Below are 27,494 nucleotides of genomic sequence, written 5' to 3' on the forward strand. Positions count from 1 at the left end.
TCTTGTCGCTGTGTGTGTCCTGAAGGAGCCCTGCGCATTTAATGCAAGAACTCAGAAGCCTGTGTCTGGCTTTTTCTTCTCTCCTAAATTCCTCTCTGTATTTTTCAGGTCTCTATTGGATATTTTTACTGGATTTCAAAATTGCATGTTCTGTATCTTTTTTACCAAGGCAGCTGCCTTCCAATTTTTCTCATTGGGATTGAAACTGTCCTCATTGTCTGCCAAGTTCTTTCTGATCTCTTCTATTGCCCCTCTCTTTTTTCAGAGCTCTCTTCAATTACACCTGTCCTGTTGTAGCTTTTTAAGGTCTCCCCTTGGCACCATCCCTGTCACTCTACTGGTGTAGTCACCAACTACATCCCTCCACTTCTACCTCACTGATCTATTTGTCTTTTCCCAAATATGCCCTAAACTTTCATGCACTTTGCCTTATGCTTGGAGGGCCTGGAATGGACCCTAACTCCCTCCCATTCTTCTGCATTCCCTCTCTGTATTAGGACCTTTTTCGAGGCTCTTCTGTAGTTTCCTTCCCAGCCTTTCCTGCTCCCTAAGACCTGATGGTTTAATTTACCCATACTCTTGTGCTACTTAACTGTGTCCATTAGTCATACAAGTACTTCTCCTTGCCACCTTTGTAAGCTCTTAAAGAGCCAAGACTGCATCTCAGTCTGGCTCTTGGCCTTGCACCTAGAAGGTTGTTTGGAATGGAGGATACAGAAAACTAGAGATGTAATAACCCAGCTCTTCTGATTGTCCTTTGTAGATTATTTAATCATCTTTTTCTTCTGAGTTTTATGAATTAGTATTTTTTTAAAAGTCACCTCCTTGGTGTATTATGTCTGTTTTGCAGATGAAGAACATTGGTAGCATTGCTGGTAAATGGAAGAGCTGAGATGTGAATCTCTGTCCCTCTGATTTAAAAACCTATGGCTGGGAGTAGTGGCTCACGCCTGTAATCCCAGCACTTTGGGAGGCTGAGGCAGGCGGATCACCTGAGGTCAGGAGTTTGAGACCGGCCTGGCCAACATGGTAAAACCCCGTCTCTACTAAAAATACAAAAATTAGCCGGGCATGGTGGTGCACGCCTGTAATCCCAGCTACTCAGGAGGCTGAGGCAGGGAGAATTGCTTGAATCCGGGAGGCAGAGGTTGCAGTGAGCTGAGGTTGTGCCATTGCACTCCAGCCTGGGCAACAGAGCAAGACTGCAGCTGTGTTCCTGTTTATTATTTAGTCTTTAGAATCACCAGTGGAATGGCATGGGTTGTGATTGTGTGTATACACTAAGGAGTGACCTCACTGGCAAATTGCTATATCCGCTTTTTTTTTTCCCGAATTAAAAAAAAGGTATTCACTTTACTGGGGGTTTCCTCATTGCTGTTTTTACCTTTAGACTATGTTTTGTTTTGGAGGTAGATCAAGCAATAGAAAAATAAGTTGAGTGAGGAAAACGCTATTCTCAAATATTAGGTTGTAGTTTGTCAGGATCCTCAGTAGACTTCTAGCATTTTTACAACTTAACCTTGGTTTATTCATTTAAGTAATATTTATTGAGTATCTGCTACATGCCAAGGAGTACACCAGGCCTAAAGATGCTTTTAGTCAGCTGGGCACCATGGCTGACACCTGTAATCCCAGCACTTTGGGAGGCTGAGGCAGGTGGATCACTTGAGGTCAGGAGTTCGAGACCAACCTGGCCAACATGGTGAAACCCTGTCTCTACTAAAAATCCAAAATTTAGCCAGGTGTGGTGGCGGGTGCCTATAATCCCAGCTCCGTGGGAGGCTTAGGCAGGAGAATCTCTTGAACCTGGGAGGTGGAGGTTGCAGTGAGCTGAGATCGCGACACTGCACTCTAGCCCGGGTGACAGAGACACCATCTCAAAAAATAAAAAATGCTTTCAGTCTAGAACCACTTTAACCCCCTTGTTGTATGTGGGTCTGAAGCTCTGGGCAGCCCTAGCCCCCACTCCTGACTCTGCCCCTAACTCGTACCACTCTGCTACATTCCATGTGAGTTGAATGCATGTTCACAGTTATTTTAGGTGTAGCAAAACTACATCTCATTTTAACCTTCTCATGTAAAACTCGTTAAAATTTGTACATAGGCTTTTCATCTCTTATTAGTTCTTCCTTTTACCCTATGCTATCATTAAAATGTGAAAGCAATTGGAAATACATGAAATATTTTGCTTTTATTCCCATAGCATTGTTGTAACATGGACTGTTGCCCCTTTTTAACTCTGCCCAGTACTCTTCATTGAGGCCATACATACTGTGCATTTGTAGATTAACAGTTTCATTGTGGTTCAGGTACTTTAATGATTCCTACTTTTTCTAGAAATCTTTTTGTAGTTACTTGAGTTGGTTGGCTGGCCAGTGATGGTACAGACTTTTTTCTCATGGATTTTCTATGATGTGTGGGAGGCACATCCTCTCGGCTGTAGAAGATGAAGAGGACAGAAATTTCCTTGGTCTACCTTCTTTGTAGCTAGAACGTGATCAATCAGATACTCCTACTCGTGATTTTGTCTCTGATTTGCCTATAGATTGTACATGAATACTATAGCCACCTTCATATGGCAGTGCCAGCAAAAGCAAGGGGATAGTAGTGACAGTATCAAGAGCAGCATCCCAGGTTGACTTTCTTTGGGGTAGGACCTTGCTTGTGCCTTAACCCTTGGTTCCTACCCAAGTTTGGCTCTCTAGTCCTCAACTCTGAAAGCCACTTGATATCTTAAACAATTCCTTTTTTGCCTGAGAAAATAAAAGTCAGTTTTGATCATTTACAACCAAAAATCCTAACTAACACAGACCTGTTTTTGAAATCAGGTAGATTGGAACTCTTGGTTTACTTCTTATAAGCCCGACCACTGTCTGTCTTGTAACATCCCAGGAGCAGACTTAATGAGGCCTTCCTGGAGCCTTGCTCTTTCTGTCTGCTTCCCTCATCTGCTCTCTCTCCTCTCTCTTCACAGGGTCCACTTCCTAACACATGCTGCCATTTCTGGCTTATGGTTTGGCAGCAGAAGACCAAAGCAGTTGTCATGCTGAACCGCATTGTGGAGAAAGAATCGGTGAGTAATATTTAATATTTACAGCTTAGTATACTGTATGTGATCATTAGCATACAAAGATTTTCATTTTGGGGCCAATATTCATTCCTTAGTTTTGGCCTTTAATTGCTAAAGGCTAGTGGTCAAAATGTTTCTGTCCAGAAAAACTCATGTATCCTTTTCCTTTCTTATTTTAAGTATTTTTATAACAATTGCAGACCTTTCCTCTCCAAGATAGAAATACAGTGGAATAAATACGGACTAGTAGTGTTATAGATCTTTGGAATCCCTAGGAATCCTTATTGACCTGTTGTCAATAAATCCTCTTCCAGCTTTAAGATCTTGTACTGTTCTACTTCAGATTTCTTACTTTATTCTACATTTCATAATTGGTGGGTTTTAATGATGATGAAAATTTCCTAATCCACTTCTAATTAGATGTGACAATGACATGCCAGAATTTCCAACAGTGTCAGCATAGTCATTTACAGTGGTTTTTCCTCATCTTCAATATCATTTAAAAATTAAGGATTAGGCCAGGCATGGTGACTAAAACCTGTAATCCCAGCACTTTGGGAGGCTGAGGCAGGCAGATCACTTGAGGTCAGGAGTTTGAGACCAGCCTGGCCAACATGGTGAAACCCCGTCTCTACTAAAAATACAAAAATTAGCCAGGTGTAATCCTAGCTACTTGGGAGGCTGAGGCAGGAGAACCGCTTGAACCTAGGAGGTGGAGGTTGCAGTGAGCCGAGATTGTGCCACTGCACCTCAACCTGGATGATAGAATGAGACTCCGTCTCAAAACCCACTGCACTTCAGCCTGGGCGGTAGAGTGAGATTCCATCTCAAAAAAAATAAAAATAAATAAGGATTATGACATTGTCAGTTTGAGCAGCATTGCAGACTAAATGATTTGCAAATTTTATTTCTCTCATTTTGGAGTATAATTACTGTATTAATAAGATAACACTGCCACCAGAATTTAGAAATCATGTTTATGGTGGTTGAACCTAGATGGTTAACAAGAGTCAGGTTTAATTATTTTGGGGAAGATTACTTCAGAGGTGGTGGGTAATGTGTTATTCATCAAGAGACCCATAATGTCTGATTATTGTTCTTTTTATTTCATTAATAGCCATTATTGGTCAGTGTTCAGCTTCTTCATTCATTATGGGTTACAAATGATGATAATCCAATTCTGTCATTACTTCTCTTAAAAGCAGTTTTCCAAAAAAATGTTGATTCCCTATTGAGGTCATCTGTCCTCAACAGATGACCAATTAGGAGTTTTTCTGGTGGAGAGTGGCAGGAGAGGATGAATTATTATGGGTTTAGGCAAACTGGATTAATTTTACTCTTTTGCAGTTATTTTCCTTATTTTTGATCAAATTATCCTGTCATTGGCTAGCAGCAATCTCTTTAGGTTGGGTCCTGAGTCCTCTTTTTTTTTTTTATTTGAGACAGAGTCTCGCCTGTTGCCCAGGCTGGAGTCCAGTGGAATGATTTCGGCTCACTGCAACCTCCACTTCCCGGGTTCAAGAGATTCTCCCGTCTCAGCCTCCTGAGTAACTGGGATTACAAGCACCCACCCACAACGATGCCCAGCTAGTTTTTGTAGAGATGGTTTTACCATATTGGCCAGGCTGGTCTCAAGTTCCTGACCTCAAGTGATCCGCCCACCTCGGCCTCCCAAAGTGCTGGGATTACAGGCGTGAGCCACCTCACCCGGCCCTGAGTCCTTTTTAACAAACCTTTAATAGTTTCCTTGGCTGGGTGCAGTGGCTCACACCTGTAATCTCAGCACTTTGGGGAGCTGAGTTGGGTGGATCCCTCGAGCCCAGGAGTTTGAGACCAGCCTGGGCAACATGGTGTAACTCTGTCTCTACAAAAAATACAAAAATTAGCTGGGCGTGGTGGCGCATGCCTGTATAGTCCCAGCTACCTGGCGGACTGAGGCAGGAGGATCGCTTGAGGCCAGGAAATCAAGGCTACAGTTAGCTGTGGTCGTGCCACTGCACTCTAGCCTGGGTGACAGAGCGAGACCCTGTCTGAAAAAAAAAAAAAAAAAAAAAATTTTTTTTTTTTTTTGCTATGTGTAATGACTGCATCTCAGGCTCATCTCAAACTCTTGCTGCCCAGACCTGGAACCAGCCATTTTCTAAGGAGTTCTGGTTTCTTTTAATGGGCAGCAGTATTTCAAGATCACAGCAAAAATAAGGATATATATTGCTACTGCACTGGTCATTGTTTTTAGGGCTTTTCAGTGGACAAAAGCTAAGGAACAATATGTGTATGTTAAGATAACATACTTCAAGAGTTCATAATGATATTCCCAATTCAAATTTGGAACTATAAGGGTTGCTTAGCCCCTTCCATCTTATATCTGCTGTTTCCTTTTTCATACCAAGAATCCTGGTTCTCAAAGATAAGAGAGATGTAAACTATCTTGTAATGACTCGTTTCCTTCTTCCCATATCACATACAATATATAGCCATAATCATGAAATCATCTGCTACCAAAATAATTACTGAAAATGGTTTACAATTTTTAATTTTTTTTCATTCTCTTCCTGGTGTTTCTGAGTTGTACTTTACAAACTGTGGTCTCTCCCTTACATCCCTTGTAGACTCTTAGTTCTACAAGCAAGCATTATATAATATTCATCAACAGTCTTTGCTGATGTCTCTCCAGTCATTCTGACTAAAGCTCATTCTCTAGTGGATCCTAAGGAGGGGCTTGTGAGCATTATAGTCATTTTTTTAACATGTCACTGATGGTTCGTCTGCTATCTTAATATCTGAAAGTCAGTTTGGCAGGATATAAAATCCTTGGCTCACCTGCTATTCTTGGAACAACTTTTTTTTTTTTTTCCATTTCCTTCTGGTATTCCACCAAAGTCTAATGGACGTCTTATTTCCTTTATAAGTCTCTTGTTCTTTTTATCTACACTACCCAAATAATTCTTTTTTTCTTTTTCTTCAGATATTATTAGTTTTACCAAAAATATGTCTTAGTAATTGGCCATTCTGGGTCAGTTTTTACAGGTACATGATGTCTCCTTGAGAGTTTGACTTCAAGTACTTTTTAAAATTTTTTTAATACTTTCTGTTAAAGAAATATTTGTTGAATTACAGTCCTTAGTATTTGTTCTGCTCCCTTGCTTGCTTTAATGTTCTTCTTTGGGTCTTCCTATTATATACATATGTTGGATTTTCTTTGCCTATCTTCTTTATTTGTCACATTCTCTCTAATCCTGTTTATCTCTTTATTTCTATTTTACTTAAACTTTTTTTTTTTTTTTTCTGGCCAGGTTGGAGGGCTCACACCTATAATCCCAGCACTTTGGGAGGCTGAGGCAGGAGGGTCACTTGAGCCCAGGAGTTCAAAACCAGCCTCGACAACAAAGTGAGACCCTGCCTCTACAAAAAATACAAGAAGTAGCCAGGTGTGGTGGCATGCACCTGGAGTCCCAGCTGGGGTTGGGGGATCGCTTGAGCCCAGAAGATTGAGGCTGAAGTGAGCCAAGTTCACCCCAGTGCACTCCAACCTGGGCTACTACAGAGCAAGACCCTGTCTCTTAAAAAAAAAAAAATTATTTATTTTCCTCTTAAGGCATTATTATTATTATTATTATTTTTGAGACAGAGTCTTGCTCTGTCGCCCAGGCTGGAGTGCAGTGGTGCTATCTCGACTCACTGCAAGCTCCGCCTCCTGGGTTCACGCCATTCTCCTGCCTTAGCCTCCCAAGTAGCTGAGACTACAGGCATCCACCACCACACCCAGCTAATTTTTTGTATTTTTAGTAGAGACGGGGTTTCACTGTGTTAGTCAGGATGGTTTCGATCTCCTGACCTTGTGATCCGCCTGCCTCAGCCTCCCAAAGTGCTGGGATCACAGGCGTGAGCCACCGCGCCCAGCCAAGGCATTATTATCTATTGTGTTTATTCCTCTTTTCCTTCTGGTTTAATCCTCATTTCTGAAATGATGTGTTCTATTATTTGAACTTTTCTGTCTTCTGTCATCTTATTTCTGAGTTACTCTAATTCTTATTTATACTTTTTTACTTCTTCTATCATTTTTTGTTTGTCTTTTAGCACCTTTTAAAGTATTAATTCATAATATTTATTGGTTTGGGAGGCATTTTTATTGTTTGTAGCTGTTATTTGGAAAAGGAGAAATGGCCATTTTAAAAAAATTTTTTTCTGGTTTTTTTTCCTACTGAAATGATTATTTCACCTTGCTTCAGTCTGCTGGCTTCATACTTTGGCATTTGGGAAGATGTGTTTATTGTTACAGATTTGAATTTCATATCAGTAGTTCTGCCAAACTCTAGGTAAAAGGGGCTTATCTTCTCATTCTCTCCCCCAGTTTAATTTTAGTAAGCAAATATACAGTGTTATTTCTAAATGTCATTTTTTTGTTTGTTTGTTTTGAGACTGGGTCTCACTTTTGTCATCCAGGCTGGAGGGCAGTGGCGCAGCCTCACTGCAGCCTCAACTGCCCATGCTCAGGTCATCCTCCCACTTCAGACTCCTGAGTAGCTGGGACTACAGGGGTGCACCACCGCACCCGGCTAATTTTTTGTATTTTTTGTAGAAACAGGACTTCGCCATGTTGTCCAGGCTGAATTTCGTCCTGTTGCTCAGGCTGAACTCCTGGGCTCAAGTGATCCACCCACCTCAGCCTCCCAAAGTGCTAGGATTACAGGTGTGAGTCATATATGCCTGGCCCTAGATGAAATATTGAGTAGCAGATTCATAGGCATTTGTGGAAAATATTTGTAAAATAAAGCCTCTTCAGCAACATTTTTTTTTTTTCATTTTTTGAGACGGAGTCTTGCTGTGTTGCCAAGGCTGGAGTGCAGTGGCACAATCTCAGCTCACTGCAAGCTCCGCCTCTCGGGTTCACGCCATTCTCCTGCCTCAGCCTCCCGAGTAGCTGGGACTACAAGCGCCCGTCACCACACCCGGCTAATTTTTTGTATTTTTAGTAGAGACGGGGTTTCACCGTGTTAGCCAGGATGGTCTTGGTCTCCTGACCTCATGATCTGCCTGCCTCGGCCTCCCAAAGTGCTGCGATTACAGGCGTGAGCCACTGCGCTTGGCCAGCAACATTTATTTTGAAGATAAAATTATTGCAAGGGTTTGATAATTCTAGAAACATAAAGTGAATGTCCTATGATGTTAAAATGTAGGTAATCATGCTTTAAGAATGATAAATTTATTTTTATTTTATGAATATGATATCTATGGATTTTTTAGTTTATAAGTTACAGGAACACTTAAAAAATACCTTATAAGACCGGACATGGTGGCTCACGCCTGTAATCCCAGCACTTTGGGAGGCTGAGGTGGGTGGCTCACTTGAGGTCAGGAGTTCAAGACCAGCCTGGCCAACATGGCAAAACCCTGTCTCTACTAAAAATACAAAAATTAGCTGGGTGTGGTGGCAGATGCCTGTAATCCCAGCTGCTCAGAAGGCTGAGAATTGCTTGAACCCAGGAGGCAGAGGTTGCAATGAGCCAACGTTGCGCCACTGCATTCCAGCCTGGGCGACAGAGCAAGACTCCAGCTCAAAAGAAAAGAAAAGCCTATGGAGACAGAAAATGGATCAGTGCTTGCCTGCGGCTTGGAGTGGGAATAGGACACAAGGGGATTTCTGAGTTTGAGAGAAATGTTCTAAAACTGGCTTACAGTGATGACTGCACACACATAAAAAAATGCTTTATAAAATTTTAATCTCTACCTGCCCCGCTCCCTGAGATGGAGTCTTGCTTTGGGGTGCAGTGGAATGATCTTGGCTCACTGCAGCCTCCACCTCCTGGGCTCAAGCAATTCTCCTGCCCCAGTCGCACAAGTAGCTGGGATTACAGGCACCCGCCACCGTGCCTAGCTAGTTTTTGTATTTTTAGTAGAGACGGGGTTTCACCATATTAGCCAGGTTGGTCTCGAACTCCTGATCTCAGGTGATCCTCCCGCCTCAGCCTCCCAAATTGTTGGGATTACAGGCGTGAGCCACCGCGCCCGGCTATAAAATTTCAATCTTACTAAAATACATGAAGCGTAGAATATAGTAGTGACTTCTTAGTTTTGGGTACTTGAAAAAATATAGCATGTACATATCTGGTTTGTTTTCATTTTTTAACTTTATGGTTTCATGATGTCTATAAACTAAAAAAAAATCCTATACATATTTCTAAATTTAGGTTAAATGTGCACAGTACTGGCCAACAGATGACCAAGAGATGCTGTTTAAAGAAACAGGATTCAGTGTGAAGCTCTTGTCAGAAGATGTGAAGTCGTATTATACAGTACATCTACTACAATTAGAAAATATCAATGTAAGACCTTTCTTGCCCGAAAGTGTGGACTTTATATGATGGTTTAAAGAATTATTCTTTATTATTAGATTTGAAGTTTGATAAGCACATGCATTTGGATAATACCTATAGTATCTAGTCATAATCACGTGTTTTTAGATTGTGTGCCTGCATGTAGTAGCTTTCTGAGGACTCTGAAGAAACAGTAGAAACTAAGAATTTCAAAGTTCAGTTTGATATTTGGGGATTAAAAATTAATTAATAGGAATACATGGGGATTAATAGAGAGGGCTTTAGAATCAGGCAAACCTGGATTCAGATCCAGCTCTGCTGCTTAGTAGAGCTGTACTTTAGACTTGTTCCCCACCCTCCCTGATCCCTTCCTCATCTAAAATGGTGGTTACCACGCCTCCCCTCCAGGGCTGTCCTGAAGGTCAAATGAGGATGTGTATGCAGAGCATCTGACCTTAGTAAATGCCCAGGAAGCAATAGCTCCCAGGACCTGTGACAAGAATAGCAAAATAGTCAAGAAAATAACTTACAAAGCTATTGTTAAGTGATTCACGACACAAAAATTTGTCCCTATTGAGTTGGAAAAAAATGGTGTTTTATATATATATGTAACACACACATACATAAATACATACATACATACACATGTATAAATGTGGCATGTGGTCTCAAGAACATTTACTTGGGTGTTTGGTTGGTTGGTTGGTTGTTTGGTTTTTTGAGACAGTCTTGCTTTGCCACCCAGGCTGGAGTACAGTGGCATAATCACAGCTCTCACTGAGGCCTCCAACTCCTGGCCTCAAGAAATCCTCCCACTTCAGCCTCCTGAGTATCTGGGATTACAGGCATGAGCCACCATACCTAATTTTCTTATTTTTTTTTAATAGAGATGGGGTCTTGCCTTGTTATCCAGGCTGGTCTCAAACTCAAGCGATCCTCCCACCTTGACCTCCCAAAGTGTTGAGATTACAGTCATGAGCAACCATGCCAGGCTTTACTTGCATTTTTCTTCCCCAGAAACATATGAACTGTTCCTTGGGCCTTGGTTGAGATACATACACATAGTGGGTTATGAACCTGCTGTTGCCAGGGTGATGATTGAGGCATTTCTCCCCCTTTTGCCATTTACCTCTTTTGCCCTCTTTGTGTTGTAATTAGAATAAACTAGAAAATAATGAAATGAGAGTAATTCTGAGATGCTAATAGAAACTGTGATAGCTTGAAAATAGGAGAATGTTTAGCCTCATATGACTTTAGGAATGTATGTAGTCTATAAAGTGAAATACTGTTTTAGTTAACCATTAAGTAAATTAAGTGATCACTAACAATACAAAAGAACCTTAAAGAGAAGGGAGATATATACATGCTTTTTAGATGTGTGGCAGTCCCTTTTATGGTGGATCCCTTGAAACACTTGTGTTTTTTGCTGCATTGAGTAAGCATAGGTGCATGCTCTGTGCGTGAGGCCTAGGTTCCTGGTTTTCCTTCTGTCCAGCTTTCCATGACATCCATACTAAGCTTATTATACAGTCTCTTGAGTTACCTAAAAGGGCTCAAAATTAGGAATGATAATGCTTAGATTTATTTATAAATTCCCATTACTATATTTATTTTGTCCCAACTCTTTCCATTTACATGTGTCTTAAACTGCATTGAGATACATCAATAACTCTTTGATACTGGACTGAGCTGTACATTGTTCATTCTCAGAAACAGAACTGTATTTCCACAAGGTTCTGAAAGTTCTCTGAATCATCTTCTCTTGGTATTTATCCCAGGTAATTACTCATTTGCTTATGGCATTAAAATTGATTTAGATGAAGGACATAGATGTGTTTCCCTATTTCTGAAACAGTCCTTATTGAGTATTGATTATACCTTAAGTAACAATAAAATAGAATGATTTTTGTGTTTTGTTTATCAGATTCCAAAATGCTTTCACATATATATCATTTGACCAGTAGTCTTCAGTTAGTGTGGATAGTGTAAATATTCTTATTATCCTGGTATTTTATATTATAAAAAATAATAGTTATGTTAAAATCCGTTAGGTTATAGGAATTTTTCCATCGATTACTTAGCTAATAAGTGACAGACTGATCTCATTAGTTCTCCTGGTCCCTTTTTTTTAAGACAAAGTCTCATTCTGTTGCCCAGGCTGGAGTGCAGTGGCATGATCTTGGCTCATTGCAGCCTTCACCTCCTGGATTCAAGTGATTCTCCTGTCCTAGCCTCCCGAGTAGCTGGGAATACAGGTGTGCACCACCACGCCTGGCTAATTTTTTGTATTTTTAGTAGAGATGGGGTTTCGCCATGTTGGCCAGACTGATCTTGAACTCCTGACTTCAGGTGATCTGCCCGCCTCAGCCTCCCAAAGTGCTGGGATTACAGGTGTGAGCCACTGTGCCCGGCCATCTCCTAACTTTTGACATGGGGATAAGTCCTTTTGAAAAGATGCTAATTGTTATAAAGAGAGATTATTGATTCTGAAGCATCTTTCTTGAGTTGAGGCCGTCATGTGAGTTGGCAGACACTCTGTTTTAGTTGCTAGCAACTGTGTGGTATAAGGACATGATCACTGGATTTTTTATTGGCCTGGGTTTAGAACATACCACAATATAATAGCAAGAATTTGTTTGTGTTCTACTTTATAATTTTTAATTAGAACTAGGAATTCTTTATTCTTTAGAAGGATAAAGTAGCATTTCAGTATGAGAGACAGAATTACATTTGCCTAAGTAGATAAACTCTACCATCAGATAGCCTAAGTTTAAATCCTGACTCTGCCATTCTTGCTGAGTGACTTGGGTCACATTACTTTACTATAGATGATAAACAGTACCTGTTTTATCATCTATAAAATGAGGGTGATAACGTACCTACATCATAGGATTGCTCTAAAGGTCAAGTGAGTTAATATCATGACGGTGTCTAAGACATAATGCGGGAGCCACAATTACCTTTTGAGTTGATCAGTTTCCTTTTTGTAATAGTAATGAATTGGAAAGGACAACAGGAACGGGGAGTAGTTGAAAAGGATACTAGAGAGAAAGAACGAACCAAGGGAGTGAGAAAAAGTGATGATGGAGTAGGGGGCTGATAGCCAATCTCAACCCGCAGATCTCTGTCTTTATTGAGGTCTCTGGGGTGCAGAGATCCAGTTTGCGTCTAAGGGAGTCTGACACGTATCTGATAACAAGTCCAAAGGTAAAGCTGTTGTCTAAGCAAGCCCTGCGCCGCCTCTAGTCTAATGGAGCAGCAAAATGACATACCAGGAGCCCTTTACAGTGACTTACTTAAAGCTAAAAGTTTGAACTCTTGCCCCTGAAGAAGAGATTGCATCTCGGCTTTCATTGTGGCCTGTGGCTTAAGCTATGGAGATAATTTTGAGGGATTTTAAAAATATAAGGTCATCTAGAGTACGCGTCTTTCAGTTTTTTCTTTTTAGTTGCCCTTCACTGTTTCTGTAATGTTGGCCAGCTTTATGTTTAGTGAGTTCCAGGAATACTGTTATAATGTTGACTGTCTTCTATTTCCCTGTCCCTAAAGATTTAGCAAGATGAGAGTCTCTAATTATTATGATGCTTAGCTGGGATTTGGTTCAAAATAGTTTAAACAGTTTATTCTACCTAGAATGTCCTCTCTCTTCTCTGCCTGTTTATATTCTGCACGTCCTTAGTAACCCCTGTGGCCCACTTCTTAGTTAGGTCTCTCCTAACATATATCTATGACACATTTATCCCTGACAGCTATGATTCTTCTTATACTTTTTCAGTAATTTTAATTTTATCATTCTACTGCTTGTTCAATACTTCTCTCTATGTAAATCTTGACTCCATAATGAGGTTTTTAACTTCCAAGGGGTTGGAAGTTATCTGCTGTCTTGGTACTCCCCCGCCATTACACAGAGTACATTTTAAGCACATTACACCTGAGTGATTGTTGTAAAACACAGATGCAATCTTTCCACCATCCTCTAAGAATTCTTCTGTGGCTTCCATTGGTTACCAAAAAAAGTCTGTGTCCAGTGCACAACACCATGACCCAGCTCAGCCTGGTCCTTGCCTCCTTGTCTAACTCCCTCTCCTTCGGGTATCCAGGATTTGTTCGTGCTAACAGACAGACTTCTCTAATAGGTTAATTCCTTGGTGGGGGTGGGTGGCATGCCTTTGCATATTGCTTTCTCTCTGCTTAGAATGCAAGCCTGTCCCTAGCAGTTTCTGCCACTCCTCCTGATCTGGTGAGTTCGATCTGTCTTTCACAATGAATCCCAGTCAGTAAATATTTATCACTGACATACTGACCCTGGCAAAAATTGATGAGAGACTCAACTAAGGCAGTGATAGTGAAGGTACAGATTTGACATCTGGTTAGGACATAGGGTTGACAAACTTTGTCACTCTTTAGGTGTAGAGGAAATACCCAATGAAGAGGTTGAAAATGTGTTGAGTTTTACAATTGACTGGAGCTTTCTAGGGGCCACAATAAAGGCAATTGGTGAGTATAGTTGTTTTAAAAATATCCAGTATCTGTTAAGCATTTACCATGTGCAGGGATATGGCAGGCACTTCACATTAATTGTTTTATTTATTCCTTACAACAGTTTTGTAAGGTAAGTAGTATTATTAACCCTATTTACAGATGACAGAACTGGGGCTTAGTTAAAGTCTTTTAGAAACAAAATCTTGGTACCTTCCATATATACCTAAAGTGTGAAAGTAATTGGGCCTGGGGTCATAGAGCTGTGTAGAGTTTTTATGATAATTGGAAAATGTATAATCTTATTATATATTTATGATTATTATTAACTTGCATTTGAAGGCTGTGAACAGGGCATACACTTAAATTGCTGTGGCCTAACAATTCCTGTTGTTACACTTGCTCAACTCACAGGTTATTTTCCTGGCTTCATATATGCAAGTTTGACATTCCTATTCAAAGACTTTAAATTTAGAATTCTCTTTTAAAAATGTAAATGGGATTTTGCCTTAGAACAGCAAGCCACTGACATTTTGTGCAGAATGTAGTATACATAATGCAAAGTTTTACACAGAAAACTTGGCAGGCATGTGTGGAACGGCTGCAGACAGGGACAGCCTATAATTGTGGGTGCAACCCGGGTGTGTGTAGGGAGGGGGGTGAAGCAGTGAGAAGGGTGGAGGGCAGCAGCTGGGGACCAGAGGAGAAGTAGTGTGACTCATTGACCAAGGAGAAGAAAAGGGTGCTTCCACAGTTTTGAAAATAAGGAGTTTGCCAAAAATTGTAAAGTCTAAATGCAGACCTTGTTTGGAATAAAGATGAATTTTGTTTTAGCTCTGTATCCTTTGACAACCCTTTTTTTTCCCCTCTCATTTTTTTTCCTGCGTGAAAAAGAGGGAAAGGGGTCCATCCAGTCATGCATATGAATGTTTCTATACCAGAGTAGTAAATATATGCATCTTATGCCTTCATGTGGTCCTTTGTAACTGTGAATTATGATTTTGGAAAGCCGTGTTTCTTTAATCTTGTTTCTGTAAGGATAAATTAATCAAAGTTAACCTCTCAAAAAAGTCCTGGTTCTGTAAGGGGAAAAAACAACAACTGATTTTCAAAAATCTATTAGTGGGGAAGACTGTATTATACAAATAGTCATGAGCATTTCTGGAAACTGGCTTCCAATATCCCAGACAGCGTGACCTGAATTTGAAAAAGATTGAGACCACTAGTTTTGAGCCAAAATCATACAAGCAAAGAGAAAGCAAGCTGTTGCCCAAGATTGGGGGTTAACCATATGTTTGAGCCAGGACTTGATGAAGTAATTGTGCGCAGGACCCCGTAGAAGCACTGGGCCATAGCCCACAGAACACTGCAGGCCCCTGCTCAAAGCAGACCACATGAAGGCCCACACAGACTGAGTCTGGTCCTGCTGGTGGCCACAGCAAGTAAGAAACAAAGTGGGTTATTAACATCCACTGGAATCTTAACCTCATTTAAAGGAAAACTTGACTTTGAGTTAACTGTATCCCCCCCGCCCGCTGTCAAGAACCCGCCTCTCTAGCTCATTCCTGTGTCAGTGTTGCCTTATTAACTGCCCACCTGCTGCTTTGTAAAAGGAGACTAGAGTTTACCTTCTTATTTTAGAATGTCTTGAATTCTCTTTTTTAATGCAATAAATTTAATTTACCTTTTTTTTTAACCTACAATAAGATTGACTCCTTTTGGTGTACAGTTGTGTTGTGACTTTTGACAGTGCATTCAGTCGCGTAACCACTGCCCATAACAGAAACATAGATCGGTTCTGTCACCTCTCCCCTGCCCCAGATGTTCTTGTGTTGCTTTTGTACAGTCAGTCCTGTCCTCTACCCCCAGCCAGAAACCGGTAATCTGGTTTCTGTTTCTGTTTTTCTGCCTTTTCCAGAATGTCATATAAATGGAATAGTATAGTATATAGCCTTTAGTCTGGCTTTGTTCACTTACCATAATTAATTTAAAAATAAATGTCTTAAAACCTAGAAACCATGATCATTTTAATTCGTAATGGAGAAATTTTTTATTGTTTTTAGTATATTGAGAACTTGTGGATCACACTGTATTTGAAATTATTAATGCTGGATGTTAAAAGGTCACTAAAAGTATGTACTTTTTAAAAAATTTATTTCACTGTATTTTATTAGTATTATACCTTATATACTGAGTCTGGAACATAGAAGTCTTAATTTCTACTTCAAAATGGATTTTTTTTTTTTGAGATGGAGTTTCGCTCTCGTTGCCCAGGCTGGAGTGCAATGGCGCGATCTCGGCTCACCACAACCTCAGCCTCCCAAGTAGCTGGGATTACAGGCATGCACCACTACGCCCAGATACGGTTTGTATTTTTAGTAGAGACGGGGTTTCTCTATGTTGGTCAGGTTGGTCTCGAACTCCTGACCTCAGGTGATCCACCCGCCTCGGCCTCCCAAAGTGCTGGGATTACAGGTGTGAGCCACTGCGCCCGGCCGAAAATTTATATTTTTAAAGTGAAAGCTAACTTCTAATTTTGAAAATTTTTATTGGGAGCAGGATATTATAATAATAATCTTTAGTTGTTAAACCATTAAACGTCAAGGTTTTTTACATTGTTTCTATGCCTCCTCCCTCAAAAAAAAAAACCTCCTACAATAAAACTGAAAAATTGCACAAAGACGTATTAGTGGAAGACCACTGCTTCGTTTACACAAATGAAGAGTATAAAGCAGAGAAGTGCTCCTTGGGGCAAAAGGCAATTGGCAAAAAGCTAAGGAACATTTTCATAATGAGTTAGAAATACAGATCATCAGGAATATCCAGGAAGCGATAGTGAATGCCAGGCAGGCTTAAGAGACTGAAAACATTTAGCATGTTGGTAAACCACTTTAGCACATCAGCAAAAGCATATAAACAGCTTTAGGATTGGAAATTATTGCCATGGGGAAAGGCAACAATTTAGAGGAGCAATTCCAATTAAAAATATAAAGATCGTTTCTTTAGATTAATTCTTGAGTTGCTCCCCTATGCCTGTGTAGCAGAATCTAAAAGATAATCATGTAAATGGGAGATTATATTTAAAAAATAAACTTTGAAATTCATAAAAAGGAAAATGTTAAAGAATGTAAAATTATACTGGTAGAAATTTTTTTTTTTTTTTTTTTTGAAGATGGAGTTTCACTCTTGTTGCCCAAGCTGGCGTGCAATGGCACGATCTCTGCTCACTGCAACCTCCACCTCCCAGGTTCAAGCAATTCTCCTGCCTCAGCCTCCCAAGTAGCTGAGATTACAGGCATGCGCCACCACGCCCGGCTAATTTTTTGTATTTTTAGTGGAAACGGGGTTTCACCATGTTGGCCAGGCTGGTCTCGAACTCCTGACCTCAAGTGATCCGCCCACCTCGGCCTCCCAAAGTGCTGGGATTACAGGCATGAACCATTGCACCCGGCAGAAATTTTTTAAAATAGAAAAAAATAGCCCATTCATGATGCATGAATTAAAGAAAATATTGGTAACGTGTGTGGTAACAGATTAGTAGCTGAGAACCCAAAGGCTGCCCCAGCTTGCTTCAGATCCTGGTTCTGCCATGTTCCAGCTGTGTGACCTTGGGCAAACTACTTACCCTTTGTTTCAGTTTCCTCATCAGGAAAATGGGTTTTAATAGGATTATTGTGTGGATTGAGTTAATAAGTAAAGTGCTTAGAACAGGCCTCCAAAATAGTAAGTGTTGTATGTGTTAGCTATTATTAATACATCCCAAATTTCCACTAAAGAAAATCTTCCCTAGTTTGTATATGGGATTGTCAGAAAACAAATGGAAAAATCATAGTATAAACAGCCTATATGGCTTTAAAGAATTATATAAAACACATGATCTTTCTGAAGTAGTTTTTTAAAAGAAAAAAATTAGAACTAACTTCTCCTCCCTTGATTTTCACTTTTTAGAGTGGTGAAACCAGAACAATATCTCACTTTCATTATACTACCTGGCCAGATTTTGGAGTCCCTGAATCACCAGCTTCATTTCTCAATTTCTTGTTTAAAGTGAGAGAATCTGGCTCCTTGAACCCTGACCATGGGCCTGCGGTGATCCACTGTAGTGCAGGCATTGGGCGCTCCGGCACCTTCTCTCTGGTAGACACTTGTCTTGTTTTGGTAAGTGCTTCTTACGATCTCATTTTAATCTCACTGATTTTTTTTTTTAATTGCTTCCACTGGCAATGAATAAACTCTGATGCTGTATCCCAGAACTGAGGTTTTTCAACGTAAACTTCTACTTTTGGAAAAACCTAGAAATCTCATTTCCACCCTTGCAACTGCCTCTTATTCATGACTGGTAGGAATGTATCCATGATGATTTTAGAGATCCCTAAGAAGGTGTTTTTCTTCCTGGTAGCTTTATATTACAGAAATAATAGGTCTCTCCCCCACATTTTTTCAAATATAAATTCATATGTAATATTGAATTCCTTCCTCCTCAGACAGATACTTTATCTCATTTTTTAAATTTAAAAACTAGGGATAATGATAGACATACTTCACAGGGTTGCTGTGAGAATTCAGTGAATTAATACATTAAGGACACTTAGAAGAGTCCCTGATGTTTTCTGAGCATTCCATAAATGTCAGTATTACTGTTACTCCCCTGAGGTTCCTGTCTGTGCCCCCAAGGGCTAATTCTCCACCAGTCATTCCCAGTCCCAGCCTGTATACAGCCTAGATCTTTTCTTCTCTTTTTAGGACCTTTATTTTTTCCTTACTTGGGATACATGGAACTTCTGTTTGCCCTTATACTTCTCCTAACTTCTGTCTTTACTTCCCCCTCTTATTATAGGATCAAACCCACCAATAATACTGTCTGCTTTGATTTCCATGCCATCTACTCCGTCAGTAGTTCCCGCAGCTTAGTTTCTGCTTTCTGAGCGTGTTCTAAGATTATCAATAACCTAAGCAGTTTAGCTTGTCCTGGTATTCAGTCTGGTGGGGATTTTGTTTTTGTCTTTGTTTAGACAGAGTCTTGCCCTGTCACCCAGGCTGGAGTACAATGGTGCAATCACTGCTCACTGCAGCCTCAACCTCCTGGACCCAAGTGATCCTCCCACCTCAGCCTCCCAAGTAGCTGCCTGCACCACCACACCCAACTAGTTTTTGCTTTTTTATTTTTAGTAGAGACAAGGCCTCACTATGTTGGCTAGGCTAGTCTCAAATTCCTGGGCTCAAGTGATCCTCTTGCCTCAGCCTGCCAAAATGCTGGGATTACAGGTTTGAGCCACCACGCTTGACACAAGACTGGTGTTCTTAACCTTGACTTTAAGGCCCTGTATTAGTCTCTTCGATGTTTCTGTAAAACATAGCTATGCTTCGTTGCAGTTATGTCAGCATTCTTATGCTTTCCACCATGACTGCTAGCACAAAGTAGATTCCCAGGTGAATTAATATGATGATGCTTTTCATTGTAAACACACACACAAGGAGCTTGATCAATGGAGTGATATTCTTGGAAGAACATTTCAGATGTTGCATCTCTAATGAAAGCTAGGAATTGGGAACGGTTGAGTCTTAACTAAACATCTGTATTACTTTACCACTCTGCGTATATATAGTATACTTCAATCAAAATTAGATTGTTACATTAAAGTTTTAAAACTCTGGTGATTATTTTGTTAATGACGCCTGTTCCCTGCCAACCATAACTTCAACAATTTTTTTTTCTTTTATTTTTGGTGGGCCTGGGTGTGGGGATTCTAACACTAGGTCAGTAGTCCAGAGCAGTGCTGTAGCTCAGCGGTGTTATCGTGGATCTGGGCTTTTGCTGTCTTTTCCACCATCTTTCTTCATTTTATTTTATTATTCTATTTATGTATTTATTTATTTGAGACGAAGTTTCGCTCTGTTGCCAGAGTGGAGTGCAGTGGCACAATCTCAGCTCACTGCAACCTCCGCCTCCCGGGTTCAAGAGATTCTCCTGCCTCAGCCTCCCGAGTAGCTGGGACTACAAGTGCGTACCACCATGCCCAGCTATTTTTTGTATTTTCAGTAGAGACAGGGTTTTACCATGTTGTCCAGGAAGGTCTCAATCTCTTGACCTCATGATCTGCCCGCCTTGGCCTCCCAAAGTGCTGGGATTACAGGTGTAACCCACCGCATTTTAATTAATTAATTTATTTATTTATTTATTTATTTTTGAGATGGAGTCTCGCTTTGTCGCCCAGGCTGGTGTGCAGTGGCGCTATCTGACCTCACTGCAACCGCCTCCTTCCGGGTTCAGGCGATTCTTCAGCCTCAGCCTCCAATGTAGCTGGGATTACAGGCATGCGCCGCCACACCCAGCTAATTTTTGTATTTTTAGTAGAGACGGCATTTCGCGATGTTGGCCAGGCTGGTCTCTAGCTCCTGGCCTCAAGTGATTTGGCCTCCCAAAGTGTTGGGATTACAGGCATGAGCCATCATGCCTGGCCTCTTTTCCACCATCTTTAGGTGGGTGCTGTATATCCAGACATCGTGTCTGTAGTGCAGACATGAAGGAGGCGGAAGGGGAGTGAGCAGAAAGGTTGACTCCTGCCATGACTTTAAAAAAAAAAAAATAGTCCTTATACTAGCCAGAACTGATTATAAATCCTTCCTTTTTAACCAATGACTGGCCAGAAGGAATGAGATTACTATGATTGGTTTGGAATCAGTTGTGAATCAGCTAAAGAATCAAAGTCCTCCATCTACTTGAGAGGTTGAGATGTGGGGAGGGATGAGTAGGCTGGGATAGTTGTTGTGTACATAACAGTTATAGCTGCAGGGTTAAATTATCACTGTTCTTTCAGAGGAGAAAATGCATAGCAAAAATCTTAGCAATGATCTTGCATTGATTCTGTTTCCTGGGTTCCAATAACAAAAGACTTGTCTCATTTTTTGCCTTTCTTGCAGATGGAAAAAGGAGATGATATTAACATTAAACAGGTGTTACTGAACATGAGAAAATACCGAATGGGTCTTATTCAGACCCCAGATCAACTGAGATTCTCATACATGGCTATAATAGAAGGAGCAAAATGTATAAAGGGAGATTCTAGTATACAGGTAAACTTTATACAGGTTTAAAATCATATCTATTTGTTAAATACACATAGCATCAAATAACCGCACTCCACTTGAGCCCTTGTCTTTGTTTCAAAGAGTGTATTTGAATTTTTGTGGTAAATCCAGCTGGCTGTCTTAAAATTGTAAAATTTTAGCTAGCTTCCTCATATATACTCAGCCTCAGGTTAAATCCTGTGTGTTACTTAAAAGCCCTTGTAGAAACAAGATTTCATTAAAGAACTGAATTTTTCATTTTGGGGGTGGTTAAGCTTTTAATTATTAAAGTAACTGGAAACTTGAGATACTTTTGCCCTTATTAAACACTGATACTTGGTTTATATAATATTTGACTTTATAACAACAAGCAACTTGAATATTTATGGCAGATATAATGAAATTCCAGCAAAATGTTATATTCTTCCGGTTGGTGGCTTTATTCTCATGAAGCTATTTTTACTGCATATTTGTAGAACCTAAGTTCAAAGACTGATCAGAAACTTGTGTTATGCACTAAGTTAAAATGTAAAATAGAAACAACCACAGACTCCATTTTTTGTCTGGTTTAATCACATAGTATTGGACATAAGCAGATACTGTAAGTTGATGCATAATATAAGAACATAGACTGTCTTTTCATTGTGTTTCTCATGTGTGAACATATTTACTAGCACTTTCATTTCTGTGATTACTAGCCAATACAAGAATGTAACTTAGATCAGACCATTGGTGTCAGAATAAAGATTTATTTAAAAAGATTTTTTCCAAATCTTTAAATAGCATTAAAATATTCTTAATGCACAGAAACATTAGGGCACTCAGAGCCAAAATACACAATGTGTGGGAAACTCAGCCCATAGAACATGTCCTGCTTCAGACGCCAGACTTTGGGAACACTGGATTTGCCAGGGTCACTTTGTCAGTGATCAGTGATTTAGGTGAAGTAAAAGTTATTTCAGATGTTTAAGATTAGGAAAATTTCCCTTTCTAATCACAGTGAGCTTTCACCAACTTAAATCTGGAGTTCAAAAAGAAAAGTAGCTCAATCAGATTTCCCCATGCCTTCACAGCCTGCATGCCATCTTCCCTGCCTGCTTCCTGGCTGTGGTGAGACGGGTAACTGGGAGGGAAATGTATTGTCCTTTGGATTGTGTCTTTCCTACCACTGCTTTTTTTGTGTGTGTGTCTTTAGTTTTAGAATACGTACTTTATCTGAGAATGGATCTTTTTTTATCACAGAGATGAGTTTTTCTGGACACACTTTTTTGTGGAGTCTTTGACAGTGCAGTTTGTGGCCAGGAAGATTTTTTTTTCTGTTAATTTATCTGGTGTGGTATAGTTCTCAGACTCTCAATTCTAAGGCATTTTCTGCCCCTATTCCAGATAGGATATTGGAAACATCTTTATCCTTCAGGTACTCAGGATCAGAAAAGCATGCTGCCCATTCCAAGGGGTTAATTTCTGCAGAAATGGTCTTGGCATTCTTAGAATCTCTGTCTTTTAATTGGTGCATTTAGACCATCGGCATATGAAGCGATTACTGATAAAGTTGGATTGATAAATACATACCACATGTGCTACTGTTTTTGTTTTTTTTTTCTTTTTTTGAGACGCAGTTTCGCTCTTTTTGCCCAGACTGGAGTGCAGTGGCACAATCTCGGCTCACTGCAGCCTCCACCTCCCAGGTTCAAGTGATTCTCCCCACTCAGCCTCCCGAGTAGCTAGGATTACAGGCGCCCGCCACCACTCCTGGCTAATTTTGCATTTTTAGTAGAGATGGGGTTTCACAGTGTTGGCCAGGCTGGTCTCGAACTCCTGACCTCAAGTGATCGCCCACCTCGGCGTCCCAAAGTGCTGAGATGACAGGCGTCAGCCACCGCACCCAGCCCAAAATGATTGTATCTTAAGTCTGTAAATATATGTGATTATAATCTTAAAGCATGTATTCATTTACAGAAAACTTCCAATGACTTTGACATTCCTATAGACATATAGGCTATTTGCAATTGCCTGTCAGCACAAGGTCAGGCATAAATACTTAAGCTGGTTGCTGGTATTACCACATATTTATTAGCATATTCCCAGTATTGATGATGACAGTTAACCCCCCAGAGTAAATATCTAGTTTGGCAATTCAGAGCTAATGTTGTAAGATCTCTAGCTGGTAATTTGATATTACTAATAAAGTATTAAATGTAAATGATAAACTTTTAACAAATTACAGAAGATTTGAAGTTTAATTGCATTGCTTAAAACTTTCTTCAGTGAGAGAAATGGGTAGAGCTTAGGGTTCTAGGCATTGTGTGGGGGGCTGGCTTCTAGTGGCCGTGACTCATGGGTTGGTGCAACGTGAGCACAGAATTAGAAAGAAAGATGAAACAGTACCAGTCCTCAAAATGAGAGCTCCTTTGAGGTTATAGTTTAGTGAAATGTAATTCCTTGGCTTCACCAGTCAGCATTGATGACCTGAGGCAGGTGACTCAGGAGTGCTGGCTCCCTTGTATGTCACAGGGAGGACAGAGACGAGTGAGTTTGCTGAACCTATATAGGCATGAGTGAGTTTGCTGAACATAGCCATGAGTGAGTCTGCTGAACATAGCCATGAGTGAGTCTGCTGAACATAGCCATGAGTGAGTCTGCTGAACATAGCCATGAGTGAGTCTGCTGAACATAGCCATGAGTGAGTCTGCTGAACATAGCCATGGCAAAATGACATTGTTGGGTTTGTGGGTTTTTTAAATTCACTAGCATTAAATATCTCTTTTATTTCTCTCTCTGCCGAGTGCTTTCCTTGTTGACGTATTCTGAATTTGTTGCATATTCTGGGAAGTGGTCCGGTGAGACTTGATTTTTGGTGTCATCTTATTTGTTGACATTGTTGAGTGTTGTCCAGCTATAAGGCCAAGTTACATAACTAGGTCTCAGTCAAGAGTGGAAACTTCAAAAATTGACCAGTATAAATTCTGGAGACAATTTAACATTTTTGTGGGGTACTTTCTTGAACACAGATCTTTATGAGGGGTCACAGCATAGTCAACCCAGCCAGACTTGCCTAGGTTAAAATTCTGTCTCTACTATTTGTTAGGTGCATATCCTTGGGCAAGTTACCTAATTACTCTCCCCACATCTTCCGTAAAAAGGGTGTAATCATGGTAATATTAGTATTAGTGCTTATCTCCTAAGGTTATTGTGAGGATTAAGAGCTAGCACATTTGAAGTGTTAGAATATGGCATGGGGAGTAGCAAGTGCTCCATGTCTTCACTATAAAAGATTTGGACTGAGTAACAAAACAAGGGAACAAAGAAAATAGACATAGTCATCTAAGCGAAGATGTCCTTAATTACTCTTATGTTCCATTATATTGTAGTTTCTTGACTGTTGGCACAGTATTCTTTCGGGACATGGTTTGCACCCTCTTAGGGCTCAGAATTTTCAGTTCTACCCCACTCCTCATGAAGTCCAGAGACTTCTTTCTCGGAGGTCTATTTCCTTTCCAGCCTCATCTCTCCTACTCAAGCTCTGCGTGTTTTCCATCCTCTAGACAAATTGTACCAAACTGTACTACTCACTGTTCTCCAAACACAACAAACTGTAGAATTTCACATTCTCTAAATCTTCTGTAAATCAACTATTATAAAACAAAAAAGCCAGCCGTGGTGGTGCTCGCCTGCAGTCCCAGCTACTCAGGAATCTGAGACAGGAGGACTGCTTGAGCCCAGGAGTTTGAGGCTACAGTGAGCTATGATCACGCCATTGCATTCTGGCCTGGGCAACAGAGTAAGACCCCCATCTCTAAAAAAATTAAAAACATAAAAAGAGGTACATTGATTGTGCAGCTAAGTAAAATAGCCATATCTGGGAACGGTGAAGTGTGGAAAAATGCTTTTTTTTTTGAAACAGAGTTTCACTCTTGTTGCCCAGGCTGGATTGCAATGGCGTGATCTCGGCTCACTGCAACCTCTGCCTCCCAGGTTCAAGCAGTTCTCCTGCCTCAGCCTCCCAAGTAGCTGGGATTACAGGCTAGCACCACCATGCCTGGCTAATTTTGTATTTTTAGTAGAGACAAGGTTTCTCCATGACACCGAGTCTCATCTTTCACCCAGACTAGAGTACAGTGGTGCAATCTCAGCTTACTACAACCTCGGCCTCCCGGGTTCAAGCAATTCTTCTACCTCAGCCTCCCAAGTAACTGGGATTACAGGCGTATGCCACCATGCCCAACTAATTTTTGTATTTTTGGTAGAGACGGGGTTTCACCATGTTGCCCAGCTGGTCTCAAACTCCTGACCTCAAGTGATCTGCCCGCCTCGGCCTCCCAAAGTGCTGAGATTACAGGCATGAGCCACTGTGCCAGGCGTGCCTTTTTCTTTTTAATACCTCTGGTATGTGATGACATTGAGACAAATTAGAAACTAGTTTATCCATTGTATGAATGGATTTCCCAGAGATTTTTTTAAAGATCTAAATACAAGCATTGCTTTTAACAGTACCATATTGCACAAGAGTAACTCCAGGGAATGAATATTCCATAAGTTCCAAAAAACTCTAAGTTGCAATGTTACATCTCTGTCCAAAATCATTAAACTCCTTGGGCAATAAGTAGAGTATTCCTTATTAATTAGATCCAAGACTCCTTGCTTCCTTGATAGGATCTTCAAAGAAGGCCATCCCTGTCCATACTAAGTCATTTGGGCCAGTGTCAGTTATAGGTAATCAAAACCATTGGCTCCCACTGCTTCTACCTCTACTGCTTGCCACTGGCAGATACATAGATGGTGGTCATGTTCTCATCCTTTCAAGGACTTGAGAGACTATAGTCCCAGTGCATAGGTTATGTATGCATTTTTCTTCTCTGGCATGTACAATTGTCACTGCTTTCATCTGCAGGGGCCCAGATACATTCTTCTTCCTCTACCTTTGTCCCTAGGAATGGTGACAAGTGAGAGCACAGGAAACATATTTTCTAGACATGATGCTGGGCTCTTCACATGCCATCTCATTAATCACAACTGTCTCCCAGGGTAGATGATGACATCCTCTTTCATAGAAGAAACTTAAATTTCTCTTCGTCTTGGTCCGAATCCTGGTTTGTGTTGCCATCTACTCCTGAAGTCCATGTTAGAGGCCTGCTGGAGGGTGTTTCCCTAGCCCAGTGGTGGGCTAGCCAGCTGCCTGGAGCTGCTAGTGTACCTGATAGACACAACCAAATTAAAGTCCTTTAGCATCGTAAGGACCAGCTTGGAGATCTCACTGTTAGTTCTCCCCTAGACTGAACAGTGGCAAGGAGCAAGAAGGTTCCCGATCACATTCAAGCACCACTGTGGTCACTACTCCAGTGTTACATACCTCCGGATTAGAAATGGATTAAGATTCAAGCAAAATCTACCTTGGCTGAAATCTTTTTTAAAAATTTTGTGTTTTTTGTGCAGTGCTACTTTATTTTTTATTTTGTTTTTTTATTTGTTTGTTGGTTGGTTTTTTTGAGACGGAGTCTCGCTCTGTCGCCCAGGAGTGCAGTGGTGTGATCTTGGCTCACTGCAACCTCTGCCTCCTGGGGTCGAGTGATTCTCCTACCTCAGCCTCCCGAGTAGCTGGGACTACAGGCGTGTGCCACCACACCCAGCTAATTATTTTGTATTTTTAGTAGAGATGGGGTTTCACCATGTTAGCTAGGATGGTCTCGATCTCCTGACCTCTTGATCCACCTGCCTCAGCCTCCCAAAGTGTTGGGATTACAGGCATGAGCCACCACGTGCCCCGGCCTTTGTTTTTAATTGACACTTAGTAATTGTACATATTTATGGGGTTCAGTGTGATATTTTGATACATTTATGTAATGACCAAATTAGACTAGCACATCTATCACCTCATACATTTATCTTTTCTTTGTGGTGAAAACATTCAAAATCCTCTCTTCCAGCTATTTTGAAATCTATATTTAATTATATATTAATATGTGCTAATATATTTCGTAGTACTTGAAATATATATAAGTATGTATAAATATTTCAAAATAGCCAGAAGAGAGGATTTTATGTGTATATAAAATGTGTATGTATATAAATTTTTTTTGAGATAGGGTCTCATTCTGTTGTTCACGCTGGTGTGCAGTGGCACGATCATGGCTCGCTCACTGCAGCCTCCGCGTCCTGGGCTCATGTGATCCCTAGTCTCTTAAGTAGTTGGGACTGCAGGTGCATGCCACCACATGTGGCTAATTTTTAAATTTTTGTAGAGACTGGGTCTCACCATGTTGCCCAGGCTGGTCTCAAACTCCTGGGCTCAAGCGATCTGCCTGCCCCAGCCTCCCAAACTGCTAGAATTGCAGGCATGAGCCACCACACCCTGTCTGAAATATTAAATATTATTAACCGTAGTCATTCTGTGCAGTAAAACACCAGAATTCATCCCCCTGTTGAACTGTTGTTCAGTTTCTCCCCATGCCCCCTCTGCCCTACTCTCCAGAGCCTCCAGTAGGTATTATTCTACTGTCTGCTTCTATGAGATTAACATTTTTAGATTCCACATATGAGTGAGAACATGCAGTATTTGTCTTTCT

General features: G+C 40.6%; 1 protein-coding gene across 9 annotated transcripts in view; it reads left to right on the top strand.

The window, feature by feature from the left end:
• The window catches only part of PTPN2 (protein tyrosine phosphatase non-receptor type 2), a 99,659-nt gene that overhangs the window by 50,914 nt on the left and 21,251 nt on the right, over positions 1-27,494 (top strand). For 4 of the 9 annotated variants that reach the window (XM_024236029.3, XM_024236027.3, XM_063716823.1 and 1 more), the window contains 4 exons: positions 2,975-3,073; positions 9,259-9,393; positions 17,812-18,021; positions 20,785-20,937. In XM_024236029.3, the coding sequence (XP_024091797.2) occupies positions 2,975-3,073; positions 9,259-9,393; positions 17,812-18,021; positions 20,785-20,937 (597 nt within the window). Of the gene's footprint in view, positions 1-2,974; positions 3,074-9,258; positions 9,394-15,926; positions 15,996-17,811; positions 18,022-20,784; positions 20,938-27,494 lie in introns of all 9 variants that reach the window. The other 5 variants (XM_063716822.1, XM_054537622.2, XM_024236028.3 and 2 more) reach the window with 2 other exon arrangements.

Source organism: Pongo abelii, chromosome 17, assembly GCF_028885655.2.
Source record: "Pongo abelii isolate AG06213 chromosome 17, NHGRI_mPonAbe1-v2.0_pri, whole genome shotgun sequence".
Lineage (NCBI taxonomy): Eukaryota > Metazoa > Chordata > Mammalia > Primates > Hominidae > Pongo > Pongo abelii.